Genomic DNA, 22,608 nt, shown 5'->3' with positions numbered 1-22,608 from the left:
GAGCCCAGCCCACTGTGGGTGGTGCCACCCCTGGGCAGGTGGGCCTGTGTTGCATAAGAAAGCAGGCTGAGCATGGGCCAAGGAGCAAGCCAGTAAGCAGCGTTCCTCCATAGCCTGTGCTTTAGCTCCTGCCTCCAGGTTCCTGCCCTGAGTTCCTACCTTGGGCCCCCTGATAACTGTGACCCAGGAGATATAAGATAAAATAAACCCTTTCCCTCCTAAGTTAGTATTGGTCAGAGTATTTTGTCCCAGCAATGGCGAAAGAAACTAGAACGTCACCTTTAACTCAAACTGCTCATGACTGCCTGTGATACCCTCTTTATGTGTCCAGACCCTCCATGAAAACACTTACTTTTCCTCCATACTCTGTCCCGGCCCCTCACATGAGGCATGCAGGCAGGCAGGAAGGAATGCCCTTACCTGACAGTGGCCCCGGACTAGGTAGGCCTAGAGTGATTAAAGGCGTGCACCACCATGCCTGGCGCAAATGAGCCATTTTTCTAGAAGGCAAATCTGATCCCATCTCTCCACTGCTTAAAAGCCTTCAATACAAGAACTGGAGTGATCAAGGCTTAACATCCAAGCCCAGCCTCCTGATCTACCCTCCAGATCTCCAGCTCCTTCTTCTTATGATGTAGCTGTGCTGAGGGACTGGATCTCATCCTTGACACAACACTGAGGTTTCTCACCTGTGCTGAGTAGCTTTAGTGTCAACTTGACATATCTGGGTTGAGGGAGACTCAGTTGGTGAATTGCCTCCATTGGACTGGCCTATGGCCATGTCTGTGGGGCATCTTTTGATTACTGAGTGATATGGAAGGGTCCAGCCCACTGTAGGTGGTACCAACCCTGGGCAGGTGGGCCTGTGTTGTATAAGAAAGTAGGCTGAGCATGGGTCAGGGGAGCAAGCCAGTAAGCAGCGTTCCTCCATAGCCTGTGCTTTAGCTCCTGCCTCCAGGTTCCTGCCCTGAGTTCCTACCTTGGGCCCCCTGATAACTGTGACCCAGGAGATATAAGATAAAATAAACCCTTTCCCTCCTAAGTTAGTATTGGTCAGAGTATTTTGTCACAGCAATGGCGAAAGAAACTAGAACGTCACCTTTAACTCAAACGCTCATGACTGCCTGTGATACCCTCTTTATGTGTCTAGACCCTCCATGAAAACACTTACTTTTCCTCCATACTCTGTCCAGGCCCCTCACATGAGGCAGGCAGGCAGGCAGGAAGGAATGCCCTTACCTGACAGTGGCCCCGGACTAGGTAGGCCTAGAGTTCTGGAGCCATGACAGCTGGGATGTAGGGAGAACAACACCTGCCCTTTGGACAGTCTGCCCATGACCACATCACCCTAACCACCAGTGGAGATCGAGGACATAATTGGAAAAACAGAAGCAATGGGCAGGGAGTTGGAGTGTGAAATGGCTATGTGGGACTCAGTTTGGAGTGGTGCTCAGAAGTCCTGATGGGGGGAAGCTGAGCAGGTGAGCACGCTGACAGGTGTGTTCACCTGCTAGGTAGGAGTCACAGTTTGCTTTGCTCATGGTGGTTTGGAGGCAGGGTGGAGTGAGCAGGAGAGAGGAAACAGGCCAGGCTGCCCAGAGCAAACAATCAGGCCTCCTAACCCTGCCTTCTAGCAAAGGCCAACTCACAGGTGTGGGTGGAGACAGTGGGAGAGGCTTGGGGTTAAGGTCCCCTGGGGTTAGCAGAGGAGGCATTTAACCCCTAGGATGTGTCTGGGAGTAAGTAGGGATGTCCATCTACTGGTCTCAGAGGTCCATGTCTCAGGGAGCTCAAACTCTCTTGTGGGGAGCTATCAGGCTGTCTCCAGCATGGTCCTAACAAGTTTCCTGGCAATTGAGGAATGAAGAGGGATTGTGTATGTGCTATAACAGTCAGAGGGAAAGGGATGGAGAAAGATACCTGGGGATAATTGGAGTAGAGATCTAAAATGCCAGGTTAGGAGGCTGGGCATGGTGGCATACACATCTAATCCTAGCACTCTGGAGGTTGAGGCAGGAGGATTGCCAGAGTTGGAAGATAGCCTGGACTACAGAGCAAGACCCTGTTTCAAAGGAGCCAAAGCAAATAAACAAGTAAAATAAAATGTCAGTTGGAATAAGGCACAACCATAAAGGTAGCATTTGTTTATCTCTGAACCACCTGAGACCCAGCTGATGCCAGAGAGAATCTGGACACTTCAAAAGCTACCAAGAGGCCCAACCAGTCGAATCATTCCACACTCAAGAGGCAGAGAGATGGGGAGGCAGAGAATGAAGACAGGATGGATGCTACTATGTGCAGGGGTGCTGTGGAGCGCACATGCAGCCTTGGGGACCCTGAAGCGGCCCTTAGACAGCAGAGGGCAACAGAGGGCGGGGCGACCATCAGATGATCACATGGTTCTTCCCTCCTTTTTGGCAGGTGAGTGGTCTCTGCCCTCCCCCACCTCTTCCGACCTGCATCCCTCCAGCACTCGCTGGCGGTGGAGGGATTTCCTGAGTCCCTGTCCCTCCCTCGGCCAGAGTCACCCCCCCCCCCATGCCTCGCTCCCGGGGCATCTCCGAGGAGCCCCGCCCACCCGCCTGCAGAGTTTCCTGCTGGGGGACGCTTGAGTGGCAGGTAACAATGCTCTTTACCTTTCTTCCCCTTTCAACTCAGTGTCTTAAGAGATTCTGGTGGCATGAGGAGTAGGCGCTCATCCCTGTAAAGAATAAAGCGCACGCAGACACCACCCGAGGACAGCATTCGATGGCTTCCTCTTGAGGAGACCCACGCATGCATAGCATCTGCTTCCCGCTAAGGACCCCCCCCCTCCGCAGGCGACGTGACGCGCTTCGGAGCTCCCTGGCTCCTCTGTGGCATCCAGGTCTCAGTGCTCAGTTCCGTATAATGGGCCGCCGGTAGGCTGGGTCCTCGGGGCGCTGCGGGCGGGGAGGGGCGGAGCGGGGCGGCGGTAGCGTGGGCGGCCGGAAGAGGTGTGAGTGCGGGGGCGGGTCCCGCGCCGCCCCGCCCCGAGGACGGAGCCCGGGGCGCAGCATCCTGGCGCGGGCCTGGCCTCTAGCACTGCCGTCGGGGAAGGTCCCAGCGTGGTCATGGCCCTGCGCGGCGCCCACCCGGGCCCGAGCCCCCCGCGGCCCGCGCTGTAACCCCGAGAAGAGGCGGCCTGGACGGCGCGGACGGCCAGGCGGGCGTCATGGAGGAGGCGCACCTGCTCCCGGCCGCCGATGTGCTGCACCGCTTCTCGGTGACCGCCGAGGGCGGCCTGAGCCCGGAGCAGGTGACCGGCGCCCGGGAGCGCTACGGCGCCAACGGTGAGCGCGGGCCGGGCCGGGGACCAGGACGCCGCGGAGGTCCCGGCTCCCTCCTGGCTCCGGGTTCCCGCGGGCGGGCAGGAAGCGAGGGCTCTGGAAGCTTCTGGAGATGCTCTTGGGGCATCCCGCGGGGCCACCTTAGCGGGACGAGGGCGGGTTCCAGCTTGGGAGACGGGACGCCTGCTGCCCTCCCCCCGCTGCCCTTACGGGGTCCCTCCACCTGTCACCATGCACCCTCCAGCCTTGGCCCACCCTGTGCCAGGGCTTCTCTGGACTCCCGCAATGCGCTGTGCAGGTGCACACCAGGGACCCGGCAGGGCCTTGAGGTCCAGCCTCTCTGTTGGCTTCAAGGTCTCCGAAGGTTCAATAAGGCGCCAGAGAGGTGCAGCTTGTCAGCTGGTGGCCTTCGTGCCCTTACCCCCCACCCCCAGGTCTTCCTCTTTCTGCAACCCTAAGCGGATGTGGCTGACAGATGAAGGGGGTTTGAACTGCTGGGGCAAAGACCCACCTTCCTAGAGGTGTTAGATTCGAGGTGTCGGAGAGCTGCGAGGGGAGACCTTTCCTCAGCTGGTGGCCTGGAGTGGTACCAGCCCATCTCTGGGCCGGAAGGAAGCCTTCCACCCTTGCAATTTGCTGGGATGGTGAAGGCTTCCTCACCTCCTTCAAAGGAGCACGGGCTTCTTCTTTTTGCCACAAGGCTTACCAGTGCCAGTAGATTGTGTCCAGATGTGTCCAGGCACATTGCTAGGAGCCTGGGGGTGGAGGTGCAGGATGCCCTTGAGGGTGGTCAGGACCTGTTAGTCCTGGCTCAGCGCTTCAGCACCTGTCAAGAGTGTGAGGGATTCATAGAGAAATGTCCCATCCATTCTCAAAGCATAACCTGGACCTGTATCTTATTGGAGGCTCTCACCCTTTGAGAGTTCCTAGGCACTGGAGGGGACTGTGCTCTGGCCTGGGTGTTCAGGGCTGGTTGGGAAATTGCGAAGAGCTGTCAGAAAGGGCGCTTTGGGGTTTGTATTGGTTTATGAAAACCACTTCTTACATAAATATTATCTTTCTGGAGCAGAAATCCTTTTTCAAAAAAATTAGTTGCTATATTTAGTGGAGCTGTGGGAGGAACTGGGAGATAAATATTATTTAATATCACCCATTAATGACTTGGCAGTGAGGGTGTCCTTTGCTGAAGGAAGGCTGGGCAGCAGGGCCTGACCCTAACCCCGAGGTGGACTGGGGACCCAGAAGGCGGGTGGGGTCCCACAGCCTCATTGGTGCTCCTGTGGTCCCCAGCTTGGGATTCTTGATTCCCATGTGAAGCTGGGGACTCAGCCTTTAGTTCTGTTCCAGGTCACAGATTCTGCCCCTGGAGGACTGGCCTAAGGTCACTCTGCTTTCTGGCCCTCATACTGTCATTGGTCCAGCAGAAGAGGAGCTGACTGGGAGAGACAAAGCCCCTCACCCCCTTACTCCATGTAGTTTTGTCTGGGTGAGGGATCTTAGGGTGTGCACATCTGTATGTGCTGATGGGAGAGGATGTTGGCTTGGCATGGCATGTAGGGATGTGGTAGGAAAAGTTGGGAGGGGCGTTTTGTGTTCCTCTGTGTTTTGATGGTAATAATAAAAGCTTCTGCTTCATAGAGCAATTACTTCATGCCAGGTACTGCTTTCAGCATGTTTCATCAGTTAACTCATTTCTTCCTCTAAACAACTCTGAGGTAAAGACTGCTGTCACCCCAATTTAGAGAGGAGGTGAATGAGGCACTGGAAGCTTAAGTAACAGCTCAAGGTTCATTCAGTGGTAGAGTTGGTACTGGGAGTCCTATCTCTCTCTAGGCCTTAGTTTTCCCAACTGCAAAAGACAGTCACAGGTTCTGGTCCCTGGTACCAGTGTCTGTGCTAGGTGTTGGGGTTAGCGGGACAGGAGCTGTTCCTGCTTAGCTCCTCTGTCCTCCTGGCCCCATAGGGCTCTTCCCTCCCATCACTGGCTTCTCCCTCAGGAAGCGGTCCAGGGCTCTGGAAGTTGTCAGGTGAGTGGAAGGGAGCCAGCTGCGCCTTCCTGCCTCCTGCTCTCTGCCTGTGGGGGAGGCGTGGGTGTCCCCTAGAGGGCAGGGCTCAATGGGGATCACCACTCTAGCCCTGGCCTATCCTCAGCAAACATCTTGACCGTTCTGCCTTGGCTTCCTCGGTGTGAGGCTAAGATAGAACCCATCTCAGGGTTGTTTGTGCATGGTTAGTGAGGTCACTTACACAGAGTCATCCTGCTCTGAGGAGGCACGACTGGATTCTGGGCCAGAAGCTGGGTGGTAGGGTGGGCAGGGTCTGCAGGTGAAGGGGATACCCCAGGGACCAGTGCCCCCCTCCCCCCCAGGCAGCTATGCACCTGCAAGGTCGTTAGTGCTGGAAACCACAAGGAAGTCATTTGCTTAAGTCCTCAAAGTTTGCAAATTCTGTCTTGGGGGAGGGGAGGCCACTGAGGAATCTCACCCTCCCAGGTCCCCCCTCTCTTCCCTGACAGAAACCTCAGAGTGGGGCGAAGCCTCAGCTTCAGGAGCACTGGCCATGAGCAGGCCAGTGAGAAGGTTCCACCCACATGAGAACACCACCAGCCTCACAGTAAAATGCCTCCTCCAAGGGCTGTAGCAGGGAGGCCTGACGGCAGCCCCTCTTTGAGCCTACCTTGCTTTGGTGCCAGAGGGCCCAGAGTCCAGCTTCCCTCTGGGCCTTTTACATTTTTTTAAACATATTTATTTTTTTTGCCTATTTGGAGGCAGTATCTCACCATGTAGCCCTGCTGGCCTAGAACTTGTGATCTTCCTGCCTCAGCCTCCTGAGAACTGGGATGATAGGCCTGTGCCACGATGCTTAGCTTGACTGATTAGTTTTTTAGTTGTTTTTTAGTGCTCGGGATTGAACCCAGGGCCTTGCTAGACAAGCGTTCTACCACTGAGCTATATCCCTAGGCCTAGATTTATTTTTTTAAATAAATTACTGTTCAAAATATAACCCTCAAAGGGTATAAAAAGTATACAATAAAGTCTCTCCAACCTGGTTCCCAGCCACCTGTCTCCTTACAGTATATTTTGAGCATGCCCTCCCTGTGGTCTCGGAGCCAGCAAAGCTGGTGGCTTAACTGCTGCTTTGCTCCAGCCTTCTCTTAGCCAGCGGGCTCTGAGCCTCCTTGTGGCTTCACAGGGTTTCCCTGTGGCCAGCTGCATTTTCTTCACCCCCATTTCCCCAGCTTAGGTTGTTTGTGACCTCTGCTGTTCCACACAGCACAAGAAGTCCCCCTATCGTTACATCGCGTCACCGCTTGTGAGTGGCACTTCAGGACAAGTTTCTAGGAGGGAATTGCCAAACAAAGCAAAGATGTTTTCACTTTGGGCCTGTGCCAGAGTCACTGCAGGGTTGCCGCAGTCGCCCTGCCCGGCTCCCCTTCCACTGCCTGGCCAGTGGTGTAGAAGCCCGAATTTGATCTGGGCCCACCTGGTGGGAAAGGTCCTCTTGTAGCTTTCCTTGAGTTTTTCTATTTTCAAGTCAGGTTTAGCATCTTCAGATGCTCAGCTGTCCAACTTCTGTATGTCCCTAAGAAGCATAGGCCAGGCTGGACTGTGCTGGGCTTATCCTGCCACACATACCTGCCCCTGAGGACACTAGAGAGCCAAGAGTGTTGGGTCAGGCGAGATCCCATGAGGGGGCTCAGCAGTGCTTTGGCTATGGCCTAACCTTCAGTCCAGGCCCCATGGGACTTGAACATGAGAAATCTGTATGTCTGAGGACAGGCCCTGTATGGCCTCACTCACTGGCTGGTCTCAGGCAGGCTTGCCCCTTCTGGACCCCAGTGTCCTCAGCATAGCAGAGGTGGGATCTGCCATCTCCTAAGTGCCTCAGAGGATCTGAAACTGATTCTGCTGAGGTGTGTTACCTGCAGACATTTCTGGATTCACCCTAGTTGTCACATCTCCTGGCCCTTGACAAGCAGACTTAGCCCCAGCAACAGTGTCAGTCCCACCTCAGCTGGTACTCTTATCCCTGGGTACTCTGAGCAGGTTGGGGTCCACCCTTGTGCACAAAACATACAGGTGTTAACAAACCCTTCACCCCCAGCACCAGCTAAGCTAAGTGGGATGGTGTGCCCCTCTGTAGCACAGGAACCATTTCCCCTTCAGTGGTCCCCTTCAGAGCCAGGTCAGGCTGTCCACTCTAGGTGGACCCTGGAGACAAGGCAGGGCCAGGTGGGCTGGGCGGGCCCTGCCCAGCTGTGGCCTCTCCCTGCCTTCACAAGTGACGATTTAATTGCTCTGTAAATTTGCCTTAGAGGAAGATCTTGGTGAGTACCTGCCTCTCCCAGCTGGAACTGACATTTAGAAGCTGAAATTCCAGTTTCTAGTGTTGCAAAAAGGAAGGAGTTAGAGGTGAGGGATTAGAGGAGCAGGTGGTGCGTGGAGCCTTGAGGGCAGCCCAGTGGTGTCCCTGGCTCTCTACTGACTGCTCTCTGGCTCCGGTGCATGGGCAGTGGGCCCAGAGCCTGGCCTGACTTGCAGAGCAACTGAATAAACAATGGCCAGGGGCACAGTGTGGCCCCAGCAATGACTCAGCCTGCCTAGATGCTCCTAGTCCAGTGGCAAGAGGCCCAATACTAATGCCTGGTGGTAAGGTGATAAAGTTGTGAGAAAGGTTTTCTGGCATCCTAGAGCCTGGGGTCTTGGTGAGGTCATGGGGGAGGGTATGTAAAGGAAAAGCTTTAGAGAGTAGGATGTGGTGGCCCTCATGAAGCCTTCTGCTTGGCTGCAGAGAGACATAGTTGTAAGTTATGAGGTGACTCTGGAGGAGTAGGTTAGGAAGACTAGGAAGGTTCAAAGGCCACACTCAGGCTGAGGACAACCATTGAAGGTTGGGAGCTGGGCAGAAACAGGGCTTCATGCCTTGCCATGTTTAACTGAGCACCTGCTTCATGACAGGCGCTGTTCCTGGTGCTGGAGATGCTGCATTGGCCAAGTCCTGAGGAGCCCAGGGCCTGTTCATTGTCAGTGTGCTGATGCTTGATGACTGTGCTGTAAGTGCCAGGAGCATTCTGCTGGTCACTGAGCCTTCAGTCAACCTCATAAGGCGTGCTCATTGTCACCCCCTTTATGCAGATGTGGGAAACAGACATGGAGCCATGGGGCTTGCCAGTAGCCTTGGCACAAACAAGAATTAGGGCAGTATTTGAACTCCAGCTCTTAGGACCAGATTCCTTTCTCTAAACCCCTTTGCCACCTCCCTCCCTGAATCTCAGGCCAATTCACAGAGTCTCAGGCCAGCCCTACAGTGGACATTGTGGGCACTGCCTTTTCAGCCTGGCAATGGTGACCTAGATTGGTCTGGGAGAAGTCAGCATGTGTGTGGCTTAGGCAAGAACAGTGGGATCCCATCCCTGGGCAGGTCCAGCTGGGGAGAAGAGCAGAGCCAGTTACTGCCTTTGCCCTGTGTAACTGTCAGCACAGAGGTGAGCAGGTAGGGCATTCTACCATCTAGCATATGGGATGCCTGTACTGTGCTGCAGGCCTGGTACCACCTCAAGGGGAGCTGACTCAGTCCTTAGCATCAGCAGGGGACAGCTAGGGGAGCCAGCATCTTTCCCCTGCTGGGGACTTTCCCAAACCTGTAACCCTGGGATTTGCTTGTGTGGGAGAGTATTAGGTCCTTTGGAGCCTTGTAATCAGCATCTGAAACAGATCAGGCTAACCATCTGAATGGGTAGGCCATAGTGGGCCCCAAAACTCCACCTGTGAGAACAGCAGAGCCTTGGGACCAGGTGATTTGAGTGGGTAGGTCTGGGTTCACTACCAAGGAATTGGCATCCACCCAAATTTCAGGTGGCCTTGATTGGGCAGTTAAGGGACCAGAGGAGGGCCTTCTGTGTTAATTTCCAGGTTAACACAGAAGGCTCTGAGCAGAGGTTGGCATCCACCCAAATTTCAGGTGGCCTTGATTGGGCAGTTAAGGGACCAGGTTAACACAGAAGGCTCTGAGCAGAGATTGAGGTTCAGGTGGCCCAAGTACAGAAATGCCCCCTGTCACTTCCCAGCTGTATGACCATGAAGTAGTCACTCAGCATCTCTGTGCTCAGGTTGTCTACTCTATAAAATGGAAATAACAACAGTACCTCCTCAGGTTGGGTCAGAGTCCTACAAAATAGCATGCCCAATGGGGTAGTAAGACATCTGGCCTGGTCAATGCCAACTGCTGCTGTGAGATCTACAGGGCATCTTACAGTCTTCACACCCAGTCTTCCTGTTTATCCCTAGACAGAGCATTGGTGAGGTTACCTGCTTAGTACATAGTAGATACTCAGTAAATGTGGCTTCTGCTGTTGATGAGAATCGTCATAGTGGCCTTTTGAGGTTGCTGTGAACATCCCATCTTCCCAGTGGGGCTCAGGGCTCCTAAAGGAGCCAACTGCTTGCAGGATTTGGACCCTGTGTGCCATGGACAGGGCCTTCCCCATCACTGCCTGATTGGCAGAGCCTCCCTAGGAGGAGACAGAGGGGACCCCTTTGTAAAAGTTGGGTCTAAGCTGGGTATAGTGGTGCATGCCTTTCATCCCAGCACTTGGAAGGCAGAGGCAGGTGAATCTCTGTAAGATTGAGGTCAGCCTGGTCTACATAGTGAGTTCCAGGTCAGCTGGGGCTACAGGGAGACTCTATCTCAAAAATAAACAGCTGGTCTGGGTAGAGGCCAGGTATTGTACTAACGACTTCAAAACCTCAGTTGCTAGCCAACTGCTTGTGTTGGTGCACTCCTAGGATCACAGCACATGGAAGGCTGGGGTAGATGGATCATGGTTCAAGACAGCCTGGGCTACAGAGTGAGACTCTGTCTCAGAAAACCAAACAGAAAAGCAACCCTAAACAAAAAATCCTCAGTGACCTAAGGGAACAGAAGGGTGCTTGTCCTTCCCACAGTGTGGTGGCAGGCTGGCCATCTCTGATGTGGGGTGATAGAATAGACCAGGATTCCCAGGTTACTACCACTGTAGCAGGGCCCATGCTGTTCAGGGTGACAGCCTCCTACGGCGACTTAAATTTAAATAAATGAAGTCAACAAAATCAGAAATGTCATTCCTTAGTCACATTGACCCCTTTCCAAGGGTTCAATAGCTACATGTGGCTAGAGGCTGCTGTGCCATAGAGACAGAGACTCCTGTCCTCGCAGAACAGTCTGTGATATAGTTACCTTCTAGCGAGCCTTGCACCAAAAACCTAATGCCCCAACTGGGAACTAACACATTTTCATGGCCAAGAAGCACAATGTTAATGTGGCCACAAGGTGGGGGAAGCAGAAGCGTTTGGGGAAACATGATGACCTCCAGTGAGTGGATCCTGTGTCACAGTGGGTCAGGTAGACAGGTAGAAAAGGGAAACTGGGGAGACACCCCCCATGGAGGCCTAGGAAGACTAGGAGTGGTATATCTTCCAATGACATGTATCCTACCCCAGGCCTAGCCCTGCCCAAAGGGTACCCTAAAGAGTGTGGCAGCCAGGGGTATCCTGACTCACAGAGAAAAAGATCAGAGAAAGAGCAAGAGGAATTCAGGTGAGACTGATAACCCTTGCCTTGGCCAGGAGCCCTGGCAAGGCGAGGATTTGGAAAGACTCCTGGGCAGAGCACAGAAGCCACTGATGTGTGCTGTGATGGGTGCTGCTTTGTTCGAGGCAGGGGCATGTCTAAGATGACCTCCAAAGAACTGCTCCAGAAGAATTGGCCCAGAAACTAGGCTTGGCCCTCCCCCCGCCTTTCCTGTTCGCTTCAGTTAAATAGATCAGAAGGAAAAGTCTGTTTGATTTTAATCTCAACGCAGGACACTGGAGATTACATTTTCCACGGAAAATGTCAGCCGTTGCCTAAAATAGGACTTTAGAGAAAATGCTAGAAAGTGTATTTTTAGGTTATGTTTCCCTCCTGGAACCCCGTGGTCCAGTGGGCTGCTTGCTGCTGTCCATGGTTGAGGTGCTAGGTACAGACCCTAAACCTCCCCATACATGGTCTAGGGAAAGAGTTCCCACAGGGAAAAATGCCTGTGGGCCAAGAACCGGCAGACAGATTCGAGGAACTGGTCAATGGTCAGGAAACAGAAAGAGGAAAACAGGGGGGCTCTAGAGTGTGTGACTGAGGCTGTTGGCCTTTGAGTTGCAGAGGGCAAGAGGAGGCAGAGTTCAGAAAGACTGGCCACAGACAGCTTCAGCTTCTGCCCAAAGAGGGGGGCCTATCAGAGTCTACCCTCTGGGGCCCAGCTCCCACCCCCTGCACAGCCACTCACAGAGACACTGACTTGCTGTGTGTCTTTTGCTGGCTGCTTGTTCACTCTGCTCCTCAATTCTTGCATGTGTGAAATAGGTAAGTGTGGCATTCCCACCTGCCTCTGTTTGAGGATACTGGGAAGAATTAGATTACAGGTACCCAGGGCAGCCAGCCATGGCTGGTATAAAATTAATTCAAGAGCTGTAGATGATAAAAAAGTTTGTCAAGTGAACTGAGACAGGTGATGCTGGTGTTTCTGGAGAGGGAACGTGGTTGGTTCCTTGCTCTCTAGAGATGGCTACTGGGATGTCCAGGGGGGCTGTGTGGGTGGGTCTCTGAGGTTGACTTTTTCCTGGGGATGATAAAGAGGAGGTAGGTTAGAGTCTGATAAGTATTGAGCACCTGGTGGAGCAGGGAGGCTCTGGCCAGGGCTAGCAGCCATACCAGGATGATCAGTACAGAAGGTTGTGAGAACTGGCAATCATGATCCTGAGGTTTTTTCTCATCTCCAGGCCTCAGTTTTGCTTCTATGAAAGGGGGGAAGGAGCTAGTAGCCCTCCCTGCCAGCTCTGGTCTCATCCTAAGGTGAACCAGGCCACACCAGAGTGCTTAACAGAGTGGGTGGGGGTAAAGGGCAGACTTGGCGCTCAAACATCAATTGTGTGACTTCAGCGCTGGGAAGGGCTTCCAAATTCCTGCAGGTCCCACTAGTAACCAGTCTTCTCTTGTCTTCATGCTCCTGTGGCTGCCTGGGTCCTGCAGAGCTCCCAACTGAAGAAGGTGAGGTATGAGTTGAGTAGGCATCAAGTTTGAGGTTAGAGCCTTGGGCTCTTTACCATCAGGCTGTGACTCCCTCTCCCAAAGAAGAGGGTCTTGTTGAGCCCCCAGCAGAGCCCTTCATGGCCTTGGGCTCTCCCTCTGAACTGCAGGGAGAGGGGGATGGAAGTCCGTAAAACCTAAAAGCCTCCAGTTCTGAATGGGGAGAGGGAAGGTTATGGATGTGGGGGGGTGGCTCACACACTCTCCTGTTCCAGGGAAGTCCCTGTGGGAGCTGGTGCTTGAGCAGTTTGAGGACCTCCTGGTACGCATCCTGCTGCTGGCAGCTTTGGTCTCCTTTGTAAGTAAGCCCTGGCTGACATCCTGTGAGCAAGGTCTTACCAGTGTCCTCTCAAACAACCCTCAGACTTCACCTGCCCCACACTGAACTGGCTCCCACCTGAATCTCTCCAATCTATTTGTGCTTTCAGTGACCTAACCCTGCCGGGTCCTTCTCTGACCTAGCCAGGGTTTGTCGACCTCAGCACCCCTGATGGCAAATGCCAGATAGTTCTGGGTAGGGGTGGGGTTTGTCTGATACACTGAGGGATGTTTATCAGCATCCCTGGCCTCTCTACCAGGTACCAGTAGCACCTTCTAGTGACAATCAAAAGTGTCTTTAGACCTTTCCGGATGCCTCTTTGGGGCCCAAAGTCCCTGCAGTTGAAGGCCACTACCTTGGCCCTTGCACTCCTCAAACAGACTTTGAGCTCTATCCTGTTGTAGACCTCCTGGCTGTGGCTTCCCTTTCTTTGCTCTTCCCCCATTTTGCTACTTGGATCCCTCCTGGACCATGAGAGGGAGGCGAAGGCTTTCTTCCATGGCTAAACAGCATACTCAAAAGTTTATGCAGGATGGGAGGGTGGGATTCCTGTTCTAGGCAACTCTCAGCGGGACCTGGGGAAGAGACTTCATCTGGTAATTTGGAGTGTGGAGCATCAGGGTGCTGGCTTGGACTGGCTCTTCCCTCCTCAGTGGTAGCTGGCCCTTTAGCCACTGTCCTTATGGAAACTGGGATTTGGTAAAAACAAAAAAACACATCCATGCAGATGTCAAAAATGGCAGCACTGAAAGGAGTGAGTGCCAGTATCCTTCATAGCACAGATGGAAACGCGGAGGACGGTGGGAGGGAGGTGACAAGTACCTACTTGAGACAGGAGGTAGATGTGGGACTTGACCCAGGTCCCATTCAGAGGCTTAGGCTCTAGGGTGGGGATGAAGTTCCTCTGGCCAGAAGACCTTGAACATGAGTGCTCATCGGAGTTACCTAGTACCTTAGTTACTTTATATTGCTACGATGAAACACTGACCAAAGGCAACTTGGGGAAGAAAGGGTTTATTTCATCCTACTCTTCCAAGACATAGTCTATCACTGAGGGAAGTCAGGGCAGGAATCTGAAACAAGAACTGAAGCAGAGACCACAGAGAAATGCTGCTTCTTGTCTTGCTCCCCCTGGCTTGCTCAGCTACTTCTCTTAAACAGCTCAGGCCCATCTGCCCAGGGATGGCACTGCCCACAGTGTGCTGGGCTCTCCTACATCAACCAGAAATCAAGAAAATGCCCCACAGACAGGCCCACAGGCCAAGCTGATGGAGGAAATTACTCAATTAAAGTTCCTTCTTCCCAAGTGTATCAGGTTGACAACTGAAGCTAACCAGGACACCTAGGCTTGTTAAATATAGTTTCTGCCTCAGGATGTCTGAGCTGAGCCCAAGAACTATGGCTCTAACCCAGGAGTTGCTGTGGTTGCTGGTTAGGAACCAGAGTGAGAAACAGGGCAGTTGGGGAAAGGTCTCTAGCTGACTCTGCCTCCTTGAAGGCTGGTTTAGGTGGGATGGGGACTGTGGCCACCACATCTGTTAGGTAGGCATCCTTCCTGTACCAAGGCCTTCTTTCTAGGCCCAGGGCTCTCTAGTGGGGCAAACAGGTAATCCAGGGTGTAAAGGTCATGAGATCAGGTCATGGGACTCCCAGCACAGCACAGCTGACCAGCTCTGTTCCCACAGGTCCTGGCCTGGTTCGAGGAGGGTGAAGAGACCACAACAGCCTTTGTGGAGCCACTGGTCATCATGCTGATCCTTGTAGCCAATGCGATTGTGGGCATTTGGCAGGTGGGAGGTGCTGAGAGTGAGGCTGGTCCCTGGGGTCTCCCAGTGTGCCGTCGACCCACAGTCCTGTTTTCAGCTTCATCCTGGGCTCCAAGGGTGCTACTTTGAAGGGGAGTCCTGTTGGGGGCAGGCAGTAGGGAGAGACCACCTCTGTCCTGCAGGAACGCAATGCCGAGAGTGCCATCGAGGCTTTGAAGGAGTATGAGCCCGAGATGGGTAAGGTGATCCGCTCTGAGCGCAAGGGAGTGCAGAGGATCCGAGCCCGGGATATTGTCCCTGGGGACATTGTGGAAGTGGCAGGTGGGTATGCCCAGGGCCTCCTTCCAAAGCTCTTTGACCAAAGCCCCACTGGACAGATCCAGAGACTGTGGCCAGAGTGACTCGGGTATGCCCGAGGAATCACAGCTCAGTCCCCTGCTTCTGGTCCCAGCCGTGCCTCTGGTAGCCCTTCTGGCTTTGCTGGGGTTGGGGTCCCAAGCCACTCTTTGCCACACCATTCTTCCTGTGCAGTGGGAGACAAGGTACCTGCTGACCTCCGCCTTATCGAGATCAAGTCCACCACGCTGCGGGTGGACCAGTCCATCCTGACTGGTAAGGCCCAGGGACTGGGATGGAGTGGAGCTGGGACCAGGTAATGGGCATATCTTCAGGTGAGGCCTCTCACATCTGATCCCATAACCAGGAGAATCCGTGTCTGTGACCAAGCACACAGATGCAATCCCAGACCCCAGAGCCGTGAACCAGGACAAGAAGAACATGCTGTTTTCTGTAAGTTCCTGGGATGCTCGGGGCTTGATCTAGACAGTGATAAAATCCTCTAGGAGGGCCAGTGGGGTGACTTAGTGGGTAAAGGCCCAGGCACAAATAATGAATGTGATAAAATTTTTAATTTTTAAAAAATCCTGTAGAAAAGGGCCTCTTGGATATCAACAATAAATGAGAATTTATAGTAATCATAATAGCTTTTTTACTGAAGCTTGCTTACCTAACATTATGAGCCCTTTATACTTAATAGTTTACTTAATCCCCACAATAAACCTTTGAAATAAGGTTACCTGTATCTTGTTATCTATCTTTCCCAGCAAGGAAACAGGCTAGTAGAGATTAAGTAAATTGCCCAAGGTCACAGCCAATGAGTGGCAGAGTTGAGATGTGAGCACAGACATCCGGGTCCCAGGGCTTTTCCTCTTTCTGCTGGCGTACCGTGCCTCTAACTGGAGATGGACAGGGCTTGCCATTAGTCACTCAGTAGAAGATCCTCATGGGGTTGAGGGTTATAGAAGTGGTGAAGACGTGCAGCTCAGCCAGAAAGTGGCCCAGAACACCCAGGCGTAAGATGCTAGAAAGTCTCCCTGGGAATGAGGAGAAATGGAAAACACCATGTGTGCACGGAACTGCAGAGAATCCTGCCTGGGTTCATGAACTAATAGGCTGCTTTGAGTGGGGAGGAAGGCATGACGCATGAGAAGGGTGTGTGGCTCACTGTGAATTGCAACTGAGGCTCTGTGCCTTAGTTGGGGGGTTGGGGCAGGTCAGAGCTGCCTTGTTCAGGGTGGAGGAGAGGCAGGGCTACCACAAGCGCCTGTGTTCTTGCCACTCACTGCACATCTGAGGGGCACCAAACAGCCTCCAAGACTGCATCTTGGGCCTCTACGTGGGCATTTTATGGAGGGGGACCCTGGGGTACAAGGTTACCTGTAGTTTTTTCCAAGGCTTAGGGAGGGGAGTGCTAAGGCTCAAGTTTTATGGATTCTTCAGTAAATATTTATAAATTACTTACCTGAGATCATTGTCAGCCATGTTCCTGTGTGGTCATGGTAGCTGCTTATGAGTCACATTTTGATGCGTTGGTGCTTGAGTTGTGCTGGCTGATTGATCATATGGCTGATGGATGTAAATCCTGAAGCCTTTCCTGTGCCAGGCACTGTGTAAGGCACATGGAGTATAACTACCCACCAAATCCCTGCCTTCATAGAGCAGTGACCCAACAAATAGCCAGCTTCTTGGAAGCCCAAGCCCACAGGAGAAGAGCTGGCTCTGGCTTGGAGTTGGGGGTCCTGGGTCCCTGCCAGCACTGAGCAGTACTTCCTCACCCTTCTCTGGTCAGGGCACCAATATCGCATCAGGCAAAGCCCTAGGTGTGGCTGTGGCCACGGGTCTACACACAGAGCTGGGCAAGATCCGGAGCCAGATGGCAGCTGTGGAGCCTGAGCGGACACCACTACAGTGCAAGCTGGATGAGTTTGGGAGGCAGCTGTCTCATGCCATCTCTGTGATCTGTGTGGCAGTATGGGTCATCAACATTGGCCACTTTGCCGACCCAGCCCATGGTGGATCCTGGCTCCGTGGTGCAGTTTACTACTTCAAGATTGCTGTGGCTTTGGCTGTGGCTGCCATCCCTGAGGGTCTCCCAGCAGTCATCACTACATGTTTGGCGCTGGGCACAAGGCGCATGGCACGAAAAAATGCCATTGTGAGGAGCCTGCCCTCTGTGGAGACCCTGGGCTGCACCTCGGTCATCTGCTCTGACAAGACGGGCACACTCACTACCAATCAGATGTCTGTCTGCAGGGTGAGTGGCAGCTGGCTTGGGGCTCAATGGTGTTAGGTAATGCTGTACATCTGGGCTGGCTCCCTGACTTCCTTTTTGGAGAATCTATAGATTTCTTTCCTAGTTAGGAGCAGGAGCAGATCCTGACCTTTTTTTTTTTTTATTAAAATAGGGTCTCACTATGTAGCCCTGGCTGGCTTGGAATTCATTATATTATGTAGACCAGGCTGGCTTGGGACTCACAACAGATATCCATCCGCTTCTGCCTCCTGAGTCCTGGGATTAAAGGTGTGCATAACCACACCAGCTAGATCTAGTTCTTCACGATGCAAAACAGACTATCAGTACCTGGCTAGATGTATTGCTGGAGCACCTAGTCATTGTAGGACCCTGGGCAGGTCACTGCCAGTCTAAGGACTGCAGTCTTCTCATATGAAACTTGGGAATGAGCCCTGCTAGGGATCCTAGAAAGAGTGAAGTGCAGCCCCTGTGTCACTGGACCCAACCTCTCTCCTACTCCATCATCACTGTTTACTTGACGCCTGTCACCAAATATACCAGCTCCAGTGACCCGGGAAGGGCTAGGGCAGCAATTAGTCATTCCCTGGCACTTGATCCCACATCCTGGGTCCACTGTCCACATGCTCCAGAGATTCTGGCTGAAATTTTAAAGAGCAGAGGCCCTCCTGATCAGCGGAGAGATGGCTAGGGAAATGGTGATGGTGGTGGGTTTCCCACCTTTCCAGTACCCATCATGCCTCTCCTGTCCCTGCTCCCACAGTTTGTCCTCTGCTTTACAGCCCCATGGAAGTCCACCAGAGCCTGATGCAGAGGAGGGGCACCGGCGAGCTCTGTTGTCCTGCAACCCCTGACCTGCTGAAACCAGTGGGATTTTATCTGAACAGTGTTCCTTGACTAGAATAAAGATTTGAAAAGTGGGGGGGGGGGGGGGGGGGTTTTTTTAAAAGGGGGGGGGGGGGGGGAGTGGTAGTGGCTGAGCATGTTGGGAAATGGGCTGTGTTCCCTGGAAGACTGCTTGAGAACAGGACAAGTATCTACTCAATGGCCAGCTGGCCACTGGCTTGAGAATGAGCGGCAAAGGAGTTTACAGGAAGCCAGAACCATCTCCCTCACAGAGCTGGCTGACAGACCAGGAAATGGGCTGGTAAAGGGGAGCAGTTCAGTGCAGGTAGGAACTGAGTGACCCAGCAGGCCCTGAGAGCAGGGCTTCATCTCTGGGGTCACCTCTAGGATAAAGAGAACTGAGCCTCAGAGCAGGATGTGGGTTTGTTTCTTCCATAAAGGCAGAGAACTCATCCCCTTGAAGGGAAGGGAGGGGTAGCTGAGCTGTGATCCCAGTTTCTCCGTATGTGATCAGCGGAGAAACTGAAGCTCAGGTACTTGAACAGTGGTCACACAGTGAGATGAGCAAGGACCCAGGTTTCCTGCTCACCTCAGGCTCCCTTATGTAGGCGGCTGCTTCAGGCCCTGAAAAATGGGCCACAAAACCCTCTGGAGTTCAGGGCAAATGGCCAGCCTCACTGGGCAGAACTGAGTCTCAGGCACCCAGCCTGGAGCCTGGAGTCATATCTTCCCTCCAGTGGGGAAGAAAGGCCCTCCAGTGGATCTGGTGGATGGTGCCTCACGATGCCCTCCTGGGGTCAGGCTTTATTCAGACTGATATCAAGGAAGAAAGGAAGACACTCACCAGCCTGAACCCACCCCTGTGTTCACAGATGTTTATAGTAGCCGAAGCGGAAGCAGGCACCTGCCGTTTGCATGAATTCACAATCTCGGGTACCACGTACACCCCAGAGGGCGAAGTGTGAGTGCAGGAGCAAGGGGCTGATGGGGATGGGGATCTGGTGGGCGGAACTACACAGGGCAACTGGAGGCGTCTGTGGGCATGGCTCCCTGTGGGCTGGGTCAAGCTGGGTGTATCCCAGGGCTGGGGCAACACCTTGTGCTGACTTCTCTGGCTCTGCAGGCGACAGGGAGAGCAGCCTGTGCGCTGTGGGCAATTCGATGGACTTGTGGAGCTAGCAACCATCTGTGCCCTGTGCAATGATTCTGCACTGGACTACAATGAGGTGGGCCCTTAGTCACTTTCATGAACTTCTAGAATCTAAAGCTCATGACAAACCCCTTTGCCCAGAGCCTCATTGCTTGAGGTTGGTAGTACCCAAGCTTCAGAAGGCCAGACTCCAGGAGCATGACCACTCCATACACCGCACTGGCCATCCCTCCACCTCACTCTGCACAGTTTCTGGAATGTTGCCCTTTGTGCTCTTTGAGAACGGAAAGCTGCCGTTTAAGGGACTGGAGGGCCAGGGATACTGTGGGAAGATAGTGGGGAGAGGACAGGAGAGGGCATTTAAAGCAGAAGACATAGCTCAGGGAAGGCTCAGTCTGCAAAAGCTGGACGCGACAGGCATTGAATGTCATTCGCGTGGCTAGAGCATATAGAAAGGTACTCCTGCCTGCCAGGCATCCTTGGCCAGACCAGGTCAGCTCCTATGCCAAGCCGAGGGCAAGTAGAGAGTCACCAAAGGGTTTTGAGCAGGGGACTGATTGTGGTCATGTTGCCTTTTTGAAAGATGCCTTGTGTGGGCAGTAGCACAGACAGGAAAACACAGGAGCCAGGGGTGCAATGAGGGAGCAGGGCCCAGGTAGCAGGGTGGAGGCCCAGCAAGATGAGCCTAGAAGTCCTGTGTGGTAATATACTTGTGTACATCGTGGGAGGCTGAGTCAGGAGGATCACTTGTGAGTTTGAGGCCATCCTGAGCTCATAGCAAGCGAGACTACATCTAAAGAAAAAAAAGTGGATGGTTGCAGGAGGCCCTCACTCCCTGTGCTCTGGCACCTGCCAGGCCAAGGGGGTGTATGAAAAGGTGGGAGAGGCCACAGAGACAGCCCTGACATGTCTGGTGGAGAAGATGAATGTGTTTGACACGGACCTGAAAACCCTGTCCCAGGTGGAACGTGCTGGCGCCTGCAACTCGGTGAGCGGGGTGGGGCTTGGCATTGGCTACATGACTGGGGTATCTGGAGATGTGAGAGAAAAGCACAGGCTTGGAAGGCTTTGTAAAGAAGGAAGGTCTGCAGACACCTGGCAAGAGTGGGCTGTGGAACAGAGAGAAAAAGGCTGGATTGCAGTTGGGAAGGAAAAGCTGGATTGGGCAAAGGATTGCGGTTGGGAAGGGCATGCATTTTTAGACAGGAAAGGAGCATAGATAATGAGCTACAGGAAGCAAGAGGCTTTTCTTGAGAGACTAGTGAGAAGCAGGTAAGAGTTGCTGGCTCAGTCCAGCATGTCCTGAACCTGCCTGGACCCTGCAGGTCATCAAGCAACTCATGCGGAAGGAGTTCACCCTCGAGTTCTCCCGGGACCGGAAGTCCATGTCTGTGTACTGCACACCTACCCGCCCTGACCCCAAGGCTCAGAGCAGCAAGATGTTTGTGAAGGTAGGGACTTGCCTATGTGGCCTGGGGTCTTTTGGGAGACCTGGTCTCAAGCCTCTAAAACCCCAGAGGGCTGGGGGGAAGGTGTAGTTCAATTGATAGAATGCTTGCCTAGTATGCAAGAGGCCATGAGTTCAGCCCCCAGTACCATGGAAATCAGGTGTGATGGCATGTGCCTGTATCAGCACTTGGAGAAGTAGCAGGAAGATGGGCTGTGTGAGTGAGTTTGAGTTCATGGTCTGAGCTACATGAATCCCTGTCTCAAAAACCAGAAAGCACCAGAGACCACATCTGTAGGAGGCCCAGGGAGCTGTGAGGCTCGTTGTCAAAGTGGTGGCTCTGGAGTAGGTGTGGTAACATGCGGTGGGGAACTGGGAGCAACATTCAGCAGCCAAGGACCCATGACCTGAGCTCTGGGATGGGGATTTCTGCCTTGCTACAGGACTTTAGGGTCATTCATGCCCTTTCAGGGGCTTCCAGCTCCCCATGGGAATGAGAAGGTTGGGGTGGAAGTTCTCAGAAACCCTTTTAGCCCCTGGTGCCCATTTTTCAGAAACTGAGTCATAGGAAGAGAAAAGGAGAGTTCCCACCCTAGCCTCCATCCTAGCCTCAGTGGAGGTCTTAATGCCTATGAAATGACAAGGCTTTCATCCTGGGAACCCTGGCCACTTAGAAAAGTTAGCACCTGGGTGGCCTTTTGGGGAGGAAGAAGTCCTTAGCGGGCCTAGGTCCACTGTTCCTCCACCTGGGTGAAGTCCGCAGTGAGACCCTGATGTTACTGAGGAACCACTCACTCCCACCAAAAGCAAGCTTCCCAGGGCCACACCTGCCATGATGCCTGACTGTTTCTAGTCCTCTGGCAGTGCTCAGCATAACTCCCTGCTGCTGGGGCCCCTGCAGAATGGAAATCCCTGGCAAGCAGAGGCACAGGGCCCTATGGGAGATGCCAGTTCTGCCTAGACCCCCAAGTGTTGGCACAAGCCTTCTCAGTTGTGGGCTGGTGGAGCAGCGGACTACCCAGTGGGTGACTGTGACCTCATCTGCCCATCCTTTAAGGTTTTCTCACAGTGGGGCCTACCTGGTTTCTGCTCTGAACTTGCAAAGAATGAGTTCTGGTCTTTGCTTCCTATATGTTCTCCCTCCCCATACCTGACTTGCAGTTTCCTCTATTGAGCAGCAAGAAGGGCTGGGGTCCTGATTGGTGGAGTTGACTCTTCACCTCTCCCCTCTACAGGGAGCTCCTGAGAGTGTAATTGAGCGCTGCAACTCAATCCGTGTGGGGAGCCGCACAGTACCCCTGAACACCACTTCCAGGGAGCATATTCTGGCCAAGATCCGGGATTGGGGCTCAGGCTCTGACACATTGCGCTGCTTAGCACTGGCCACCCGGGACACCCCCCCAAAGAAGGAAGACATGAAGCTTGATGACTGCAGCCAGTTTGTACAGTATGAGGTGGGTGCAGTACAAGATGGGTGCTGGGAGCCAGGTTCATGCAGTAGCTGAGCAGGTAATAGGTCAAGGATGGATTGGGACCATACTTGCCTCTGTCTTTTCCCCACAGACAGACCTGACCTTTGTGGGCTGTGTGGGCATGTTGGACCCACCCAGACCCGAAGTGGCTGCCTGTATCATGCGTTGTTCCCGGGCGGGCATTCGAGTTGTCATGATCACGGGGGACAACAAAGGCACAGCTGTAGCCATCTGCCGCCGGCTTGGCATCTTTGGGGACACAGAGGATGTGCTGGGCAAGGCCTACACAGGGCGTGAATTTGATGACCTCAGCCCAGAGCAGCAGCGCCATGCCTGCCGCACTGCCCGCTGCTTTGCCCGTGTGGAACCTGCACATAAGTCTCGAATTGTAGAGAACCTGCAGTCTTTTAATGAGATCACTGCCATGGTGAGGCCACAAGACTGGAGCCTGGGAGGTGCTTAACATGATTACAACCATAACCTAGTTCTTGACCGCATCTTTGATCTCCACACTCACCCTGTGACCTTGACTTCCAATTTTATTTGTTAAGCACATGCCTTACTATTGAGATTCACCCCAGCCCCCCTTGACCTCAATTCTACTCTGTTTA

At 53.4% G+C, this 22,608-nt stretch overlaps 1 protein-coding gene across 2 annotated transcripts in view; it reads left to right on the top strand.

The window, feature by feature from the left end:
• The first annotated feature begins 3,013 nt into the window (after positions 1-3,013).
• Positions 3,014-22,608, top strand: part of Atp2a3 (ATPase sarcoplasmic/endoplasmic reticulum Ca2+ transporting 3) — a 33,078-nt gene continuing 13,483 nt past the window's right edge. Inside the window, exons 1-14 of one of the 2 annotated variants that reach the window (XM_008855627.2) lie at positions 3,014-3,311; positions 12,351-12,368; positions 12,623-12,705; positions 14,412-14,516; positions 14,675-14,813; positions 15,024-15,104; positions 15,196-15,281; positions 16,621-17,085; positions 18,801-18,889; positions 19,052-19,154; positions 19,935-20,066; positions 20,404-20,529; positions 21,761-21,979; positions 22,089-22,424. In XM_008855627.2, coding sequence (XP_008853849.1) covers positions 3,194-3,311; positions 12,351-12,368; positions 12,623-12,705; positions 14,412-14,516; positions 14,675-14,813; positions 15,024-15,104; positions 15,196-15,281; positions 16,621-17,085; positions 18,801-18,889; positions 19,052-19,154; positions 19,935-20,066; positions 20,404-20,529; positions 21,761-21,979; positions 22,089-22,424 — 2,100 coding nt within the window. In that variant the 5' untranslated portion in view covers positions 3,014-3,193. The remainder of the gene's footprint in view (positions 3,312-12,350; positions 12,369-12,622; positions 12,706-14,411; positions 14,517-14,674; positions 14,814-15,023; positions 15,105-15,195; positions 15,282-16,620; positions 17,086-18,800; positions 18,890-19,051; positions 19,155-19,934; positions 20,067-20,403; positions 20,530-21,760; positions 21,980-22,088; positions 22,425-22,608) is intronic. The other variant, XM_008855628.3, reaches the window with a different exon arrangement.

Source organism: Nannospalax galili, unplaced genomic scaffold (assembly GCF_000622305.1).
Source record: "Nannospalax galili isolate Female #2095 unplaced genomic scaffold, S.galili_v1.0 scaffold888, whole genome shotgun sequence".
In the NCBI taxonomy this organism is placed as follows: Eukaryota; Metazoa; Chordata; class Mammalia; order Rodentia; family Spalacidae; genus Nannospalax; species Nannospalax galili.
The sequence above is the reverse complement of the archived record's forward strand: the minus strand, read 5'-3'. Positions and strand labels throughout refer to the sequence as shown.